The following is a 20,780-nucleotide window of genomic DNA, read 5'->3' as shown; positions in this document are numbered from 1 at the left end:
TTTCCGCAACTTTATGACATTATCTGTATCTAACTCTTGTTGGAATTTTAGAAGTGACTACAATATAGTTCATATCATATCATAGAGCTCATTTCATATTATATAGTTTATATCGTACCATATACTTCATTTCAGATCGTGTAGTTCATAACATATAGGAGCAATATAATGACGAGCGTCACGCGGAATTTACTACGCAGAATAAAAAAAACTTAACAAGTTTGCCGAAGATAAAACCTTCAAAAGAGAGCTCCTTCGAGAAATGCATATAGACGCCAGCACCACATGCCGGTCAAATTTTGAACGTATGTTCATGCCGAATTCCTTATTCTCTCGAACAATTTTGCTGCAGACAGCATCCTTCTATAAGTTCACAATCTCGATATATCGCATAATCAGTAGAGATGGTCGGGTCTCGGGTTTTCAAACCCGAACTCGACCGGTTCGGGTCGGATTTGCAGGCTAGAAATTTTTTTTCGATTAAGTCGGAATCGGGCTTGTAAAAAATCGGGTTTAGGTGGAGTTTAGTAAAAATTATGGAAAGATTAACAACCAGAAAGCTTCCTTATGCATCAGAAACGATGAATTTATCTATTTTTAAAACTCTGTTTTTTCTTACAAAAATTTCTTGGGTTTCGAGTCGAGTACGGATTTGAACAGAGGATTTTTTCAGGTTCGGGTCGGTTCCGGGTTTGAAGAAATAAAGTAAATAGAGTACGGGTTGGGTTTGGGCTCGAAAAATGTGAAACCCCCCTCTAATAATTAACCTCTACTGGAAATAGAAAACGACGTCAAATCCACCGGGTGGTCGAGTTCTAAACTGAACTGTAGCCCATGTGGAATACCTTATTCTTTTGTGAGACTGACTCTAATATTGTGGTTGGTCCACAAACCCCTCACGCTGAAGACCTGGGATCAAATCACATAACCTGATGGTCACTTTGGAGCCGTTGGTCTCGAGATAAACTTGCTATGGGTTAAAAACCTCATAATAAGAGACAAAAAAATATCCTCTTGGGCAACTTTACCAAATACATCCTTCTATATGCACATAATCTTGAGTTATCGCATAACTAGCCCTTACCGGAAGTTGATACCGACGCAAGCGCTACGCGGTAGCCAAGTTCTGATCTAAATTGTAACCAGTGTGGAAGTCTTTATCCTCCTGAGCAGTTTTGCGGAAGACAGCATCCTTCTAAATGACCCATAACGCGGGTACATTAACTTTTCGTGGTGCGTTATAGGGAAAAGATAAGTGAACTAGTGAACCCTAGTTCTGACTGCTTCAAACAAAGAGAACAGGATGTTCTAGTAATGAAAGGAACACTTATTAGTCCTTGTAACATTCGAAACCTTGTTAAAAGTGACAAGTCTCGGTTTTCCCAGTTGCCGAGAAAGATCTGACAATGATCGAGACACGGAAAAAAATGGAGTCTAATTCAACAATTTGTTTTCTAATCCTTTATTGATTTAGTTCTCTAGTTTGAAAAAGTAAGGACAAGGATTCTGATGCATGGACAATATCTGTGTAATTTCTTAGCTTTATCAAAGGATCCGATTTTGACTGACAAAGGTGCACTCATCACACTCTTCAAAGGGAATAAAAAGCGAAACCTTCCAATTAGAATCCTTTCCAGCGATCGAGTTACGAATTACAACTATAAGAAAACCGAATACTTTATCTCTTCTCAATAGTGACAGAGTAAAACGATATGAACTAAACAAAACACACGAGATACACTACAATAGATCAAATGTTGGTCGCAGTGGTTATGTTCCAGACAGAAAAAAATCCTTCTATATGGTCGCAATCTCAAGTTATCGCATAATTATCTCCAACTGAAAGTCCATATCGACGCTAGCGCCACGCGGTGGTCGAGTTCTGAACTGAATTGTATCCTATGTATAAGTCCTTATCCTCCTGAGCAACTTTGCCGAAGACAGCAACCTTCTATGTGCTCGCAATCTCGAGTTATCGCATAAATAGTCCATACCGGAAGTTCATATCGACGCTAGCGCCACGCGGTGGTCGAGTTCTGAACTGAATTGTACCTTATGTGGAAGCCCTTGTCCTCCTGAGCAACTTTGCCGAAGACAGCAACCTTCAATGTGCTCGCAATCTCGAGTTATCGCATAATTAGCCCCTACCGGAAGTTCATGTCGACGCTAGCGTCACGAGGTGGTCGAGTTCTGAACTAAATTGTACCTTATGTGGAAGCCCTTGTCCTTCTGAGCAACTTTGCCGAAGACATCATTCTTCTATATGCTCTCAATCTCGAGTTATCGCATAATTAGTCCATACCGCACGTGGTGGTCGAGTTCTGAACTGAATTGTATCCTATGTGGAAGTCCTTGTCCTCCTGAGCAACTTTGCCGAAGACAGCAACCTTCTATGTGCTCGCAATCTCGAGTTATCGCATAATTAGCCCCTACCGGAAGTTCATGTCGACGCTAGCGCCACGCGGTGGTCGAGTTCTGAACTAAATTGTACCTTATGTGGAAGCCCTTGTCCTTCTGAGCAACTTTGCCGAAGACAGCATTCTTCTATATGCTCCCAATCTCGAGTTATCGCATAATTAGTCCATACTGGAAGTTCGTATCGACGCTAGCGCCACGGGGTGGTCGAGTTCTGAACTGAATTGTACCTTATGTGGAAGCCCTTGTCCTCCTGAGCAACTTTGCCGAAGACAGCAACCTTCTATGTGCTCGCAATCTCGATTTATCGCATAATTAGCCCCTAGCGGAAGTTCATATCGACGCTAGCGCCACGCGGTGGTCGAGTTCTGAACTGAATTGTATCCTATGTGGAAGTCCTTATCCTCCTGAGCAACTTTGCCGAAGACAGCAACCTTCTATGTGCTCGCAATCTTGAGTTATCGCATAAATAGTCCATACCGGAAGTTCATATCGACGCTAGCGCCACGCGGTGGTCGAGTTCTGAACTAAATTGTACCTTATGTGGAAGCCCTTGTTCTTCTGAGCAACTTTTCCGAAGACATCATTCTTCTATATGCTCCCAATCTCGAGTTATCGCATAATTAGCCCCTACCGGAAGTTCATGTCGACGCTAGCGCCACGCGGTGGTCGAGTTCTGAACTAAATTGTACCTTATGTGGAAGCCCTTGTCCTTCTGAGCAACTTTTCCGAAGACATCATTCTTCTATATGCTCCCAATCTCGAGTTATCGCATAATTAGCCCCTACCGGAAGTTCATGTCGACGCTAGCGCCACGCGGTGGTCGAGTTCTGAACTAAATTGTACCTTATGTGGAAGCCCTTGTCCTTCTGAGCAACTTTTCCGAAGACATCATTCTTCTATATGCTCCCAATCTCGAGTTATCGCATAATTAGCCCCTACCGGAAGTTCATGTCGACGCTAGCGCCACGCGGTGGTCGAGTTCTGAACTAAATTGTACCTTATGTGGAAGCCCTTGTCCTTCTGAGCAACTTTTCCGAAGACATCATTCTTCTATATGCTCCCAATCTCGAGTTATCGCATAATTAGTCCATACCGGAAGTTCATATCGACGCTAGCGCCACGCGGTGGTCGAGTTCTGAACTGAATTGTATCCTATGTGGAAGCCCTTGTCCTCCTGAGCAACTTTGCCGAAGACAGCAACCTTCTATGTGCTCGCAATCTCGATTTATCGCATAATTAGCCCCTAGCGGAAGTTCATATCGACGCTAGCGCCACGCGGTGGTCGAGTTCTGAACTGAATTGTATCCTATGTGGAAGTCCTTATCCTCCTGAGCAACTTTGCCGAAGACAGCAACCTTCTATGTACTCGCAATCTTGAGTTATCGCATAAATAGTCCATACCGGAAGTTTGTTTCGACGTTAGCGCCACGGGGTGGTCGAGTTCTGAACTGAATTGTACCTTATGTGGAAGCCCTTGTCCTCCTGAGCAACTTTTCCGAAGACATCATTCTTCTATATGCTCCCAATCTCGAGTTATCGCATAATTAGCCCCTACCGGAAGTTCATGTCGACGCTAGCGCCACGCGGTGGTCGAGTTCTGAACTAAATTGTACCTTTTGTGGAAGCCCTTGTCCTCCTGAGCAACTTTGCCGAAGACAGCATTCTTCTTTATGCTCCCAATCTCGAGTTATCGCATAATTAGTCCATACCGGAAGTTCATATCGACGCTAGCGCCACGCGGTGGTCGAGTTCTGAACTGAATTGTATCCTATGTGGAAGTCCTTGTCCTCCTGAGCAACTTTGCCGAAGACAGCAACCTTCTATGTGCTCGCAATCTCGAGTTATCGCATAATTAGCCCCTACCGGAAGTTCATGTCGACGCTAGCGCCACGCGGTGGTCGAGTTCTGAACTAAATTGTACCTTATGTGGAAGCCCTTGTCCTTCTGAGCAACTTTTCCGAAGACATCATTCTTCTATATGCTCCCAATCTCGAGTTATCGCATAATTAGCCCCTACCGGAAGTTCATGTCGACGCTAGCGCCACGCGGTGGTCGAGTTCTGAACTAAATTGTACCTTATGTGGAAGCCCTTGTCCTTCTGAGCAACTTTTCCGAAGACATCATTCTTCTATATGCTCCCAATCTCGAGTTATCGCATAATTAGTCCATACCGGAAGTTCGTATCGACGCTAGCGCCACGCGGTGGTCGAGTTCTGAACTGAATTGTACCTTATGTGGAAGCCCTTGTCCTCCTGAGCAACTTTGCCGAAGACAGCAACCTTCTATGTGCTCGCAATCTCGATTTATCGCATAATTAGCCCCTAGCGGAAGTTCATATCGACGCTAGCGCCACGCGGTGGTCGAGTTCTGAACTGAATTGTATCCTATGTGGAAGTCCTTATCCTCCTGAGCAACTTTGCCGAAGACAGCAACCTTCTATGTACTCGCAATCTTGAGTTATCGCATAAATAGTCCATACCGGAAGTTTGTTTCGACGTTAGCGCCACGGGGTGGTCGAGTTCTGAACTGAATTGTACCTTATGTGGAAGCCCTTGTCCTCCTGAGCAACTTTTCCGAAGACAGCATTCTTCTATATGCTCCCAATCTCGAGTTATCGCATAATTAGTCCATACCGGAAGTTCATATCGACGCTAGCGCCACGCGGTGGTCGAGTTCTGAACTAAATTGTACCTTATGTGGAAGCCCTTGTCCTCCTGAGCAACTTTGCCGAAGACAGCATTCTTCTATATGCTCCCAATCTCGAGTTATCGCATAATTAGTCCATACCGGAAGTTCATATCGACGCTAGCGCCACGCGGTGGTCGAGTTCTGAACTGAATTGTATCCTATGTGGAAGTCCTTGTCCTCCTGAGCAACTTTGCCGAAGACAGCAACCTTCTATGTGCTCGCAATCTCGAGTTATCGCATAATTAGCCCCTACCGGAAGTTCATGTCGACGCTAGCGCCACGCGGTGGTCGAGCTCTGAACTAAATTGTACCTTATGTGGAAGCCCTTGTCCTTCTGAGCAACTTTTCCGAAGACATCATTCTTCTATATGCTCCGAATCTCGAGTTATCGCATAATTAGTCCATACCGGAAGTTCGTATCGACGCTAGCGCCACGCGGTGGTCGAGTTCTGAACTGAATTGTATCCTATGTGGAAGTCCTTATCCTCCTGTGCAACTTTGCCGAAGACAGCAACCTTCTATGTGCTCGCAATCTTGAGTTATCGCATAAATAGTCCATACCGGAAGTTCACATCGACGCTAGCGCCACGCGGAGGTCGAGTTCTGAACTAAATTGTACCTTATGTGGAAGCCCTTGTCCTTCTGAGCAACTTTTCCGAAGACATCATTCTTCTATATGCTCCCAATCTCGAGTTATCGCATAATTAGCCCCTACCGGAAGTTCATGTCGACGCTAGCGCCACGCGGTGGTCGAATTCTGAACTGAATTGTATCCTATGTGGAAGTCCTTATCCTCCTGAGCAACTTTGCCGAAGACAGCATTCTTCTATATGCTCCCAATCTCGAGTTATCGCATAATTAGTCCATACCGGAAGTTCGTATCGACGCTAGCGCCACGCGGTGGTCGAGTTCTGAACTGAATTGTATCCTATGTGGAAGTCCTTATCCTCCTGTGCAACTTTGCCGAAGACAGCAACCTTCTATGTGCTCGCAATCTTGAGTTATCGCATAAATAGTCCATACCGGAAGTTCACATCGACGCTAGCGCCACGCGGAGGTCGAGTTCTGAACTAAATTGTACCTTATGTGGAAGCCCTTGTCCTTCTGAGCAACTTTTCCGAAGACATCATTCTTCTATATGCTCCCAATCTCGAGTTATCGCATAATTAGCCCCTACCGGAAGTTCATGTCGACGCTAGCGCCACGCGGTGGTCAAATTCTGAACTGAATTGTATCCTATGTGGAAGTCCTTATCCTCCTGTGCAACTTTGCCGAAGACAGCAACCTTCTATATGCTCCCAATCTCGAGTTATCGCATAATTAGCCCCTACCGGAAGTTCATGTCGACGCTAGCGCCACGCGGTGGTCGAGTTCTGAACTAAATTGTACCTTATGTGGAAGCCCTTGTCCTCCTGGGCAACTTTGCCGAAGATAGCATTCTTCTATATGCTCCCAATCTCGAGTTATCGCATAATTAGCCCCTACCGGAAGTTCACATCGACGCTAGCGCCACGCGGAGGTCGAGTTCTGAACTAAATTGTACCTTATGTGGAAGCCCTTGTCCTTCTGAGCAACTTTGCCGAAGACAGCAACCTTCTATGTGCTCGCAATCTCGAGTTATCGCATAATTAGCCCCTACCGGAAGTTCATGTCGACGCTAGCGCCACGCGGTGGTCGAGTTCTGAACTAAATTGTACCTTATGTGGAAGCCCTTGTCCTCCTGGGCAACTTTGCCGAAGATAGCATTCTTCTATATGCTCCCAATCTCGAGTTATCGCATAATTAGCCCCTACCGGAAGTTCATGTCGACGCTAGCGCCACGCGGTGGTCGAGTTCTGAACTAAATTGTACCTTATGTGGAAGCCCTTGTCCTTCTGAGCAACTTTTCCGAAGACATCATTCTTCTATATGCTCCCAATCTCGAGTTATCGCATAATTAGCCCCTACCGGAAGTTCATGTCGACGCTAGCGCCACGCGGTGGTCGAGTTCTGAACTGAATTGTATCCTATGTGGAAGTCCTTATCCTCCTGGGCAACTTTGCCGAAGACAGCAACCTTCTATATGCTCGCAATCTTGAGTTATCGCATAAATAGTCCATACCGGAAGTTCATATCGACGCTAGCGCCACGCGGTGGTCGAGTTCTGAACTAAATTGTACCTTATGTGGAAGCCCTTGTCCTTCTGAGCAACTTTTCCGAAGACATCATTCTTCTATATGCTCCCAATCTCGAGTTATCGCATAATTAGCCCCTACCGGAAGTTCATGTCGACGCTAGCGCCACGCGGTGGTCGAGTTCTGAACTAAATTGTACCTTATGTGGAAGCCCTTGTCCTTCTGAGCAAGTTTGCCGAAGACAGCATTCTTCTATATGTTCCCAATCTCGAGTTATCGCATAATTAGTCCATACCGGAAGTTCGTATCGACGCTAGCGCCACGCGGTGGTCGAGTTCTGAACTGAATTGTACCTTATGTGGAAGCCCTTGTCCTCCTGAGCAACTTTGCCGAAGACAGCAACCTTCTATGTGCTCGCAATCTCGATTTATCGCATAATTAGCCCCTAGCGGAAGTTCATATCGACGCTAGCGCCACGCGGTGGTCGAGTTCTGAACTGAATTGTATCCTATGTGGAAGTCCTTATCCTCCTGAGCAACTTTGCCGAAGACAGCAACCTTCTATGTGCTCGCAATCTCGAGTTATCGCATAATTAGCCCCTACCGGCAGTTCATATCGACGCTAGCGCCACGCGGTGGTCGAGTTCTGAACTAAATTGTACCTTATGTGGAAGCCCTTGTTCTTCTGAGCAACTTTGCCGAAGACAGCATTCTTCTATATGCTCCCAATCTCGAGTTATCGCATAATTAGTCCATACCGGAAGTTCGTATCGACGCTAGCGCCACGCGGTGGTCGGGTTCTGAACCGAATTATATCCTATGTGGAAGTCCTTATCCTCCTGTGCAACTTTGCCGAAGACAGCAACCTTCTATGTGCTCGCAATCTTGAGTTATCGCATAAATAGTCCATACCGGAAGTTCATATCGACGCTAGCGCCACGCGGTGGTCGAGTTCTGAACTAAATTGTACCTTATGTGGAAGCCCTTGTCCTTCTGAGCAACTTTTCCGAAGACATCATTCTTCTATATGCTCCCAATCTCGAGTTATCGCATAATTAGCCCCTACCGGAAGTTCATGTCGACGCTAGCGCCACGCGGTGGTCGAATTCTGAACTGAATTGTATCCTATGTGGAAGTCCTTATCCTCCTGTGCAACTTTGCCGAAGACAGCAACCTTCTATGTGCTCGCAATCTTGAGTTATCGCATAAATAGTCCATACCGGAAGTTCATATCGACGCTAGCGCCACGCGGTGGTCGAGTTCTGAACTAAATTGTACCTTATGTGGAAGCCCTTGTCCTTCTGAGCAACTTTGCCGAAGACAGCATTCTTCTATATGCTCCCATCTCGAGTTATCGCATAATTAGTCCATACCGGAAGTTCATGTCGACGCTAGCGCCACGCGGTGGTCGAGTTCTGAACTAAATTGTACCTTATGTGGAAGCCCTTGTCCTTCTGAGCAAGTTTGCCGAAGACAGCATTCTTCTATATGCTCCCAATCTCGAGTTATCGCATAATTAGTCCATACCGGAAGTTCGTATCGACGCTAGCGCCACGCGGTGGTCGAGTTCTGAACTGAATTGTACCTTATGTGGAAGCCCTTGTCCTCCTGAGCAACTTTGCCGAAGACAGCAACCTTCTATGTGCTCGCAATCTCGAGTTATCGCATAATTAGCCCCTACCGGCAGTTCATATCGACGCTAGCGCCACGCGGTGGTCGAGTTCTGAACTAAATTGTACCTTATGTGGAAGCCCTTGTTCTTCTGAGCAACTTTGCCGAAGACAGCATTCTTCTATATGCTCCCAATCTCGAATTATCGCATAATTAGTCCATACCGGAAGTTCGTATCGACGCTAGCGCCACGCGGTGGTCGGGTTCTGAACTGAATTGTATCCTATGTGGAAGTCCTTATCCTCCTGTGCAACTTTGCCGAAGACAGCAACCTTCTATGTGCTCGCAATCTTGAGTTATCGCATAAATAGTCCATACCGGAAGTTCATATCGACGCTAGCGCCACGCGGTGGTCGAGTTCTGAACTAAATTGTACCTTATGTGGAAGCCCTTGTCCTTCTGAGCAACTTTTCCGAAGACATCATTCTTCTATATGCTCCGAATCTCGAGTTATCGCATAATTAGCCCCTACCGGAAGTTCATGTCGACGCTAGCGCCACGCGGTGGTTGAGTTCTGAACTAAATTGTACCTTATGTGGAAGCCCTTGTCCTTCTGAGCAACTTTGCCGAAGACAGCATTCTTCTATATGCTCCCATCTCGAGTTATCGCATAATTAGCCCCTACCGGAAGTTCATGTCGACGCTAGCGCCACGCGGTGGTCGAGTTCTGAACTGAATTGTATCCTATGTGGAAGTCCTTATCCTCCTGGGCAACTTTGCCGAAGACAGCATTCTTCTATATGCTCCCAATCTCGAGTTATCGCATAATTAGTCCATACCGGAAGTTCATATCGACGCTAGCGCCACGCGGTGGTCGAGTTCTGAGCTAAATTGTACCTTATGTGGAAGCCCTTGTCCTCCTGAGCAACTTTGCCGAAGACAGCATTCTTCTATATGCTCCCAATCTCGAGTTATCGCATAATTAGCCCCTACCGGAAGTTCATGTCGACGCTAGCGCCACGCGGTGGTCGAGTTCTGAACTAAATTGTATCCCATGTGGAAGTTCTTGGTCCCTGAAGCAAGTTTGCTGAAGGCAGTACGTTCCTATATGGCCTGCATCTCATACAATTTGGTGATGACTGCAGATTTCTGGACTGGGTGTACTGAAATTCCACGTGGCCAACATGGTCCCCTTCGTAGCCGATTCCTGGTGGCCACTGGAACCGGAACCGGTATTCCAGGTACTGATCAGAATCTTGAGGAGTATATCTTTCGAATGCGGCATAAATTTCATTATTCGGTTTCGTTGATTTATAGGGGTATACATTTCTGGGTCATAATGACCCCAGTATCTTATTAAGTTGTTTTTCTTAACATCCGCGGTAGGTTAAGATCGAACTTAGTACTAAACGCAGATACTTCAGGTTTCTCGAAACGAATCACCGCTATGTTGTTCTGTTTGAGGAAATCACGACCCAAAATAGCGCTCACTCCCATAGTATCGTTACCCACAACCCAAAACGAGACATCTAGTACCAGTTTACCCTTAACGATCACTTTTGTTTTCAAGCAACCTTCAATTTTCACTTTAGACTGATTGATACCAGTTATATCTACGGTACGATTCCCTATCTTACTATTAAACCTAATCAAATTGGAAAGTTCAGATCGTTTTATTAGACTCACCGCACTGCCAGAGTCCACCAGCAATTTGAGCTGTTTCAATCGTCTGCCGATAATTGCATCGCATGTTGTCATCCCATCTTCGTCAGTGTCGATCACCTCATTGGGTACTGCATCCTGCGTGGTATTCTCTCCTTCACTCGCTGTAATCAAAGCAATCGTTGTCTTGGACGTACCTGTCGTACCCGTTCCACCGTCGTTCGCCACCTTGAAGCATTGGTCTGCGCTGTGTCCCACCTTCAAACACGAACTGCAGCGCGGACGTCGTTGGGGTCTTGGGCAATTGACAGACTTGTGCCCAGTTTCGTTGCAGTTGAAACATATGAAGCCGGACGCTCCTGATTGAGGTCCACTTGCTCCGCCTTTAACAACCGATCCGGATTGAGGTACTGGTTGACGGGATCCTACTGCGTCTCCTTTTTTCATCAAAAAATTGGATTCGCACCACTTGATCCTTTTCAACAAACCGAAAACCGTGGTGTACTCGTTTGCAGCGATTTGATGATACAGCTTGTCACGTGAAAGGCCGCTGATGATATATTTGACCACCGAGGTTTCCGAAACATGTCCTTTGCTGGCGACGTTTTGAACTCGAAATACGTAGTTGTCGTACGTTTCCTGTGGAGCTTTCATTACCGTCATTAACTCCCGATGTACATCCGCTTCGTCGTGGTAACTCGGAAAGGTTGTCAATAACATCACTTTGAATCCTTGGAACCCAAAGATTCTCTCTTCTACTGAACTGTACCACAACTTCGCTGGACCAATCAACCTCGTTGTTGCGTATAGAAGAGTGGCATTATCCGTCCATCCGTACAGTTTCTGATAATGTTCCACTTTCCGTATCCAAATGGCTGCATCGTACGATCCATCATACTCACTGATTAAAGTTCTCACTTCTTCCGGATGCAGTGGTCGTGGCATTCGGACTTCCTGTGTTGCTTCAGGTATTGGGTTCAGCGACATTTTACTGCTGCACACCGGCAAGACGTTCTGTTGTTCTTGGTGCTCCGCTTCTTTCTCTTCTTCTTCTTCTTCTTCTCGTTCGTCCGTCGCGTTTCGCCGACGTTTGACTTTCGGCATTCGTTCCAAAATGGCGTTTCGTTTTCACCGGTAAAATAACGTTCCGATGATTTCGTTTTACGTTGAAATTTCGTTATGTCCGTAGCTAGCTTTGCATTAACATTTGCACTACCGTCGCGGTACACTTATTTACGTTCGAATTACGTTTTTGCGGAAATATTCTCCGCCATCCCACTTCTGAAAAATTGTAGTATTATATTTCGGGATGTTTTTCCTACGCTAGCTGAACAGGAAGTGTGCTGGCGGGAACGTGAACGCATATACTCTACAAAACTCTCCCAAATCACTGAACCTAAACTGAAGGGATAAGATCTGTTTGTTGAAATCGAGGGGTAAGAGTTCAGCATAAATTGAGGGTGTAGACCATTTCAAAATTCGTCTCCTTCACGATTAGTGATTAGTTGGGAAGAGTCATGAGATTCACACTACAGTACTACCGTGAATCGCAAGTCAGTCCCATCTGCATTTTCGTCAATATTGAGAATTGGAATTTTTTGAATATTCGTATGGAAAACAAGTTTGGAAACTTCACACTCCATTTTCTCAATGCCTACTTTTTACAGATTCACGACAGAGTAGGCAAGCGCAGCAGTCAGCGAAGCCAGTGAAATTCAGGCCTATCGCTGCTGTAGGCAAAATGCCTTGAAAGTTGCAAAACAACGTTGCTAAGGGCAACCCAAAATTACTGTAGAAAAATGTTCCATTTGTATTTATTTATTGGATGACATCAACAGACAAAACAGGTCCCAATGATGTATAACTTATGTATATCTTATTTTAGTTTAACAAATATAAAGCATTTCCAGCCTTCAATGACACGACTGATTTAGAGAATTCATGAACGCAACATAGGATACTTGATGAGATTCATGATTTTAAACTACTGTATTTAGTGAGAAGAGCCATGTGAGTTTCGAGAAATTCAAGCCTACTACTATTGCCATTCCCAGCCCTGGTCATTGTTATGGGCAAATTGTAAAATTGAACTTGAAAATAATTCGAATTATGTGGGTCATCAGCGTCGATTTATAAAGCACTGGATTCTAGCTAATATTGTAATAAAGGGCTGTGAGCATAGTCCCCATATTTTTACATAGAATTTATACAAGATTGGTCGCATCGTGTACTGTGAAAAATGCTCGTATACATTAAAAATGCTCGCTTTTAAAAGACACCACAAGCGTGAAGATGCTGGCGATGACGGAGGTGTTGGCGTTCATGCCATCTCGCCTTCACTGTAACCCGACAATCTAGCAACGTTTATTTCAAACTTATTTTTATCCAGTTTTATGGTATGGATAAGGAAGAGAATTGAAGTAGTGATACTCCCATATAATATGAATGAACTTGATTACAATAGGGTCCTAAAGCACTGTCCCAATTTTAGTGCCAAACGCTTAAGGTGAAACAGTTTGGAATCAACTTCTAAGATTGCACTAAAACTTCAGAGGCACAAATCTCGGGAAGAAAGCATTCCACAACAGTGCACTTTTTTATTTTGGCTTTGTGCACTAGCAGAAAGCTTAAAATAAGAAGTTCAGGAACGTTTGCCAACTATTTCTCCAGTTTTGTGCCTTTGAAAACGTGAGTAGGAGGAGAAGTCGGCCATTGTGCCGGCCATCTTTGGATTCCGAGATGTTTCACCTTAAGTCTAGGCCAAAAACACATGTCTACTCAATTTTTTAATGTTTTCCGTTGGTTTAAGTCCAAAAAGCGTTTTTTCATGTTTCTTCAGATTTTGTCACACCCCTTGGCTAAAACTCAAATTTTGGGTATATTTTGTTTTCCGTGTCCCTTCCGAAATTTGAGATACACGCAAAAAAAATTGTGCGGTAAAAACTACCATTTTACTACCAGCAGACCAGAATTGCGCCTAATTTTACCATGTCTGTAGTCGAAATACGATTGTTGTAGATTATTTCTGTCAAATTTACCAGTAATGTGGTGGGATGTACCGTAAATATAGTAAATTGGTCTGAAATTTCACGGTAGTTTCAAGAATGGGCGTAGTCAGCTAAAATAGTCATTTTTACCACAGATTTTTTTTCCGTTACGTTTTCCGTTTTCTGTTACGTGGGGGAGGGAGGGGGTCCTAAATTGGAAAATTTTGCGTTACGTAATATTTGAATGAACCCTTATTTGAGCGGGAAAAATTGCTAAAGCAGTTACAGTAACATGCTCTTTCGTGTTATTAAATAAAAACAAGATTTTTTTTAGGACCCAATTGTTTCAAATCAAGCAAAAATTTAACTCGTTTTGTTATATTCCATAACTGAATTATAACAAAATTAGCAAATTTAAAATAGCCATTGTTATTATAACTGATTTTGTTTTTATAATGTTATAATTTCTTCGATCAACTCAAAGTGATTTTAACAAAAATGAAACAAAATTTGTTATTTGTAACAAATCTATATAAATAAAAATGGAATGATGTTTGTATGTCACGAAATGGCTTGAGAACGGGCTAACGGATTTTGAAAATTCTTCTATAGTTATGTTCCTGAAGTGTTCCGACGTGTTTGTGTATATCAAAAGCAAAGGATATTTAACGGGAAAGTTGAAAAACAGGAGTGAACGGAACTTCCATTTTGCACGGGGCGTTCCATGGCGTTTTTCAACAGCCTACTTGATGGCAAGACGAAGTTTGCCGGAACCACTAGTCTTGATACAATTGTGAGGCACAATTTGTGCTACAATTTTGTTGTAATCCACTGGGCGGGTAACGCGGAGGACGCAAGGATCGTTTAGAGCGATTCTCTCTACTCTCCAGAGCGATTGTTCTCAGTTTTGCCATTCTTCTTCTTCTTTCTGGCGTTACGTCCCAACTGGGACGAAGCCTGCTTCTCAGATTAGTGTTTTTATGAGCACTTCCACAGTTATTATCTGAGAGCTTTCTTTGCCGATTGACCATTTTTGCATGTGTATATCGTGTGGCAGAGTAGAAGCATTAGCCGTAGAAGGCCAATGTCGCGACTGTTCGTGTGACCAACATCTAGTTTGCCACGCTCTGACAGTCTGAGTACCGGGTCTATAAATGTCAAATCAAATTTTTCAATCATAATAAACCATTCTCTACAACATGGCACTAAAAAAACATCCAAAAACTACAATAGTAAGTATTAATAAAATAATTCTATTTTTTGATAACAGCGCCACTAGCGTTCTACGGGTCTACCCCGTTTGGCATAATGCCATTTGGCATAATGCCGTTTGGCATACAGTCGTTTGTCATAAAGTCGTTTGGCATAATAGTCGTTTGGCATAACAGTTGTTTGGCGTAATAGTCGTTTGGCATAATGGTCGTTTGGCATAATTTTGATAAGGAAGATACTACAGTGGTACAGTCATATGCGTGACCATAAGATGCGTCATAAAAACACCATGTTCCTTTTTTTCCAAATGACATGGAATAACTCAGGCGTTCTATACATTTTTGTTAAAAATGCACTATAATATCCCGGACATAATGACCCCGGAAGTCATGTATGATGCAATTCCAAAAGAGCTTTATTGAATATTGGTTTCCTTAAAAATGAAGATTAGAAGTATGTCCTATTAATCGTGATCAACGACCATGAGCAGTTTATCCACACCCATTTGCTTAATGGAAGGAATTTGATCCAATTCAATACTTTTCACAGTTATGCCAAACGGCCATTATGCCAAATGGCGATTATGCCAAACGACCTTTATGCCAAATGGCATTATGCCAAACAGCTATTATGCCAAACGACTGTATGCCAAACGGCATTATGCCATACGGGGTAGACCCGCGTTCTACTACTTACATTTCTATTTGTGGCAGTTACGAAGATACTCTCTGCCCTGGGAATCGAGAAAATTTCCTTTACGAAAAGATACTGGACAAGCGGGATTCGAACCCACGACCCTCAGCATGGTCATGCTGAATAGCTGCGCGTTTACCACTATGGCTATCTGGGCCCCTGCCATTCTTATGGTTACTCATTTTGGTAATAATACAAATTTAAATTTTCAAGATACTTTTAAAAATATTAAATTTAAAATATTTTTTTATGGAATTTTTTTTCGTGTAATTATCGGAAAAACAGTTTTAAATCAGTTTGAAATTATTTTAATGCCACCAAGCTCTTCTTCTCTTGTGATAGGTTGATCGTAGAAAAATATAAAAGGTTCGATTTTTTATATTACACGTTAAATGAACCCCAGGCATTTGTATGTTATATAGGAATACAATTTTTCAAACTACTTTCAAAAATACAAAAAAGTTTACAAAGTCATAAAAAATTTTCCTTATATGCATGTTATGAGTCAAGGTTAAAGCCAAAAATAGAATAATTTTGATTTCCGAGCTACGAAAAAATACACAAAATTCCAAAGTGTACCCCGTCTAAAGGCGGGGTTGGGTATTAGAGGGTTAGAACAGTTTTAGAAGACAGGTTGTGATTCTACTTGATTGATTTGCTCAAAACCGTATGATTTGTGGCTACGATGGCATATCATGCCTGAAAAGTCAAGAAAATCTACATTATGAACAAATTATGGATCGTCACGGAATTTAAATCAGAAACTATCAACATGCAACAAATAATATGGCGTAGTTAACGTCAAGCGTGCGCTCTGATTTTGTATCTCTATTAATAAGATTTTTAAACCTGGGCTAGTTCATCTCGGGACCAACGGTTGCACTTTTTTTCCGAAGGAATATTAAAAGGCTTTTTAATGTCAAAAATTTGGTATGAAATATGTACTTGGAGTGTTTTGAAAAATCGCATCTAAATGATTTAATCAATATTTTCCACTTCACCCCGCTTGTTCAGCTTAGGGAATGTTTTTCATACTAACCAACGTGCAATACTAAATTAACACTCGTTTTCGTTACAGCTATTCAAGGAACTCGAAAAGGCAAATCACCACCTCAAAAAGTACAACCATGTGAACAAGAAGGCTCTAGATCAATTTTTGAGCTTCTCTGAGCAGAAGGAAAAGCTTTACAAGCGTAAGGAAGAGCTGGATATCGGTGGTGAAAAGATTCGTGAGCTGATGCAGAATCTCGAGATGCGCAAGGTTGAAGCTATTCAATTTACGTTCCGACAAGTAGCAGCAAATTTTACGGAGGTATTCAAGAAACTAGTACCGCAAGGTTCAGGCCATTTGATTCTGAGAACACAGAAAGATACGGAAGGGAACGATATGGAAAAAGAGGTGGAAACATCGGATGAATTTACCGGAATTGGAATTCGTGTGTCCTTCACTGGAGTTGATGCTGAAATGCGAGAAATGAATCAATTATCCGGTGGCCAGAAATCTCTTGTTGCGCTGGCTCTAATCTTTGCTATTCAAAAATGCGATCCGGCTCCATTCTACCTTTTTGACGAAATCGATCAAGCACTGGATGCCCAACATAGGAAAGCAGTGGCAGATATGATTCATGAATTAAGCGACAAAGCACAATTTATCACAACAACATTCAGACCGGAACTGCTGGAAAATGCTCATAAATTCTACGGAGTGCGGTTCCGCAATAAGGTGAGTCATGTAGATTGTGTCACACGAGAAATTGCTAGAGATTTCGTGGAAGACGATACTACCCATGGTTAACTCCCAGTTTAATGTTAGATGTCTATTCTGATTACGAGAAATAACAATATTTTAGCCCTTATTTCATCTACTTGAAAGCGTATTTTATTCGATATCACAAACTCCAGTCTGCTATCAAATAGAATACGTTGAATGTGTGCTGTGTTCTAACAATCTTTGACGTTTTCAAGGTGAATATGCATCGAGTTTTCAAGAGCACAAATCTACAGAACCTGACACCGCTCGCGCTGAAAATTTGAACGTATGATCACCACCAGTGAGGGACCAGTGAGTTCAATTTTCAGAGCAAACGGTTGTCATAAAACCAGGCATGATTTTTTTTTTGGAACAATATCAACAATAACAAGATAAACAAGGAAATATATCAAAAAAGTCCGAACAATTATTCACATGGTACAAAACATTTGCTATGAAAATTCTCCACATAAAATTATCACAAATTTCTATGAACCATGACGAATAGATAGTTTTGTGATGCTTCTAATTACTTTTCACGATAAGTTGTTGGGAGCATAACAAAACTATCAATTCGTCATGGTTCATAGAGATTTGTGATAATTTTATATGTATTGATAATTAATTATTATTTTATAAAAATAATGGGTTGATATTACGACTTTTATTTTATTTTAAAGTGTTGCCGTAGCCACGCTTTGATGCAGATAGGTTAGATTTTGTTTAAATGGTTATAATATTGACTAATGAGGAGAATGACTAAGGATCCATCGAGTAGAATGTGACACAAATGTTAATTTGTTATGCTTCTCTCATTAGAATCATAGTAAAAAAAAAACACATTTATTATGTTGGTATCATAAAACTACAACAACTTCATTCTCGCAAAATTTTAATAAATAGATAGGGCTTAGGCGCGATGAAGCTTTATTTTGTCACCGAAAAGTGGATCCGGACAATCAAAAATGACTTTCTATTTCTTTATTATTTCTAGTCTAGTTTCTAACACATAGAAATGTATTTACGACGATTCTTAGTGAACACAGACGAGACCAGATTTGAATATGAATAGATGTATAAAACAAACTGATCAAAATCATTATTGATAAACATGACAAAAGTAGTGAACTTAAAATATTCAACTTGTCCAAGTACTAATGAACATGTAACAGCAATACTGACCAACGGGACAGAGGAAAAACTAGATCAACAGTCAACACATAAAGTTTCCGACTATAATCAGCGATGTAGTCAAACGTAATTCAATGAAAACTCACTAAATCCGGATTATTCCTAATACTAATAGCTTTCTTTTTTTCTTTCTTTTCATGTATAACAACTAACAACAACACCATCACGAGGGAGCAAGTGGTCTGTCGTATGTATCAAACGTCGTGTTAGGAGCCGAACCACATAGATCAGCACGGACACGGATCGAATTAACATCAAACTGAGGTAAAAACGATCCATATGCGTTGGTGGGGGTAAAGGGGTAAGTAACATTTTAATTTTTAGCTAACGCATATTGTATACCATTTCAGCCCCCCTACATATTCACCCGCCCGATAATACCGTACCAATAACTTTGTCTATCCAAACTGTAAACTAACTTGAGACATTATTCAATTGAATTCTCATTTTGAGAAGACCTCAGAACAATAACAATAAGACGAACATAAAGCACATCGATGACCAAACCAAACACATTTACAGTACATTTAGATTTGATACTTCTTCTCATATTAATTATCTACAACTTGGATTCGGTACTACAAGATGGCAACATAGACAGTCATCTCTCCTAGAAAAGTATTGTATTGATTAACATTCCAGTACGACCTTCGGAAGATAAGACTATTTAAAACCAAACACTTGATTCATATGTTGAAATTTATTCATATAGTATAACACATTACGTTTTAGACTAGTAGCATAAACGACTAAAATATTGTTGTGTGCGTTTGAAATGCAAATATCAAATCAAGACCAACAATTGAAAAGGCCTCAAGTCCAAAATGTAAACAAGTCGGTTTTCTGCTGATTTTAGTGTATAAGAGCCGATTTATACTAAAACATACAATAGTCATTTAAAAATATGCATAAAAGTTGAAAAAATAACATTTTTCTAAAAGGCCCCATCTCATTTTCCGCTAACCAGGATATTCATCGCAAATGCGGCCTTTTCTCAAAAAGGCCTCATTTCTATATCTGACGGAAACCGAGTTGAGGCCTATTAAACAAAAATCAAAATTGTAATGCAGATTGCGAAAAACGTTCCAAATCCACTAAGTAGATGCAGGTTATACTACGGAGCGACTGTTCCTTGTATTATTTTACACAGGGATTGTCTAAACGGCGAACATCATCAAGTTTTCCGTCGGGTTCCTGTAGACTGATGTATTTTGTATCATACTACCTAATAATACCTGTGTTAGCCTGTCTGTACTTCACAACTTATACAAAAACACGATTTGGTTTCAATTGCATGAAAAATAACGTTCAATTGCAATATTATTTCAATTGAACCAATATTTCCATACATTTTCTCGACGACAAACTCGTAGCACATACATAATGTTCATGGATGACGAAGGATTCAATTAATCACATATTTAATCGACCGCACGAATCTTCTCTTGCTGTAGGGATCTCCATGAACCTTACTTCACACACGCAGCGAACTGGACTATCGAAATTCATACATTTTGCCTAATGAAAGATGGAACGATTATCGCAATACGAACGCTTTATGTATCGTTTTAGCATCACTCCACCCCAAGGCGTTGATAGGCGCGGGGTATACGCACGAGCCTATCGATCGCAAGGTCCTTGGTTCGATTCCAGGTTGCCGCGAAAACTATTTTTGTTTTCAAATTTCGGTTTCATAAGGCAAATTTATGAATTTCAACCCGATTCTTGTGGCGAATTTTCATAAGGGGTTCCTATGTTTATCGATAGTCCATTTGCCTGAGTGCAACTTAAGGCCCAAGTAAAAATGGTGCAAAAGTCAAAACTGAAAAAGCAGTTTTCTCTTTTTAAATAGACAAATCGAAGAAAATAAAAACACACAGCCCTTTTATTTGCCAAATAAAAAGGCTGTGTGTTCTTATTTTCATCAATTTGTTATTTTAAAAGGAGTAAACTGCTTTTTCAGTTCTGACTTTTGAGCCATTTTTTCTTGCACCTTAACACTCTTCTACACTTCAATTTCATCATCAATCATTTCAAAAGGCCACATCTAAAGATAATGAAAAAACAAGCCACAACTAGAAGGCCTCAACACATTTTAGAGTAAACAAAGGCGTCAACTCACAGGCCTCATCAGCGTCGGCCGGCGTCTATGGGCACAAATCAAAAGGGCTCAAAGGCTTTTGGTGAAATAAAAGTCTCATTTTCTTCAACTCGTTTTTTTAGTAGAATTTTTGTCTAAAATGATAGTAATGAATATTCATAGCTATAAATCAATTTGTTCAGCGACTTTCTGCACAATAAAAAAAAAAAAAACACAATGCTTAAGTTTATAATATAAAATTGATTTATTGTATGACAAAACTAGATTGCATTTTTCTCTTTGTTTACTTTTTGGAGATGATGCCTTTTCAATTGTTAGTCTTGAAATGCGGGAACACCAAATGCGGTAAAATTT

General features: G+C 41.8%; 1 protein-coding gene across 1 annotated transcript in view; it reads left to right on the top strand.

Annotated features, from left to right (window-relative positions):
• LOC5568549 (structural maintenance of chromosomes protein 3) overlaps positions 1-17,249 on the top strand; it is a 70,830-nt gene extending 53,581 nt beyond the window's left edge. The window contains exon 7 of the mRNA XM_001652309.2: positions 16,463-17,249. Within this exon, the coding sequence (XP_001652359.1) occupies positions 16,463-17,179 (717 nt within the window). The 3' untranslated portion in view covers positions 17,180-17,249. The remainder of the gene's footprint in view (positions 1-16,462) is intronic.
• The last annotated feature ends 3,531 nt before the right edge of the window (positions 17,250-20,780 follow it).

Source organism: Aedes aegypti, chromosome 1, assembly GCF_002204515.2.
Source record: "Aedes aegypti strain LVP_AGWG chromosome 1, AaegL5.0 Primary Assembly, whole genome shotgun sequence".
NCBI lineage: Eukaryota > Metazoa > Arthropoda > Insecta > Diptera > Culicidae > Aedes > Aedes aegypti.
This window is presented reverse-complemented; position numbering and strand designations above follow the sequence as displayed.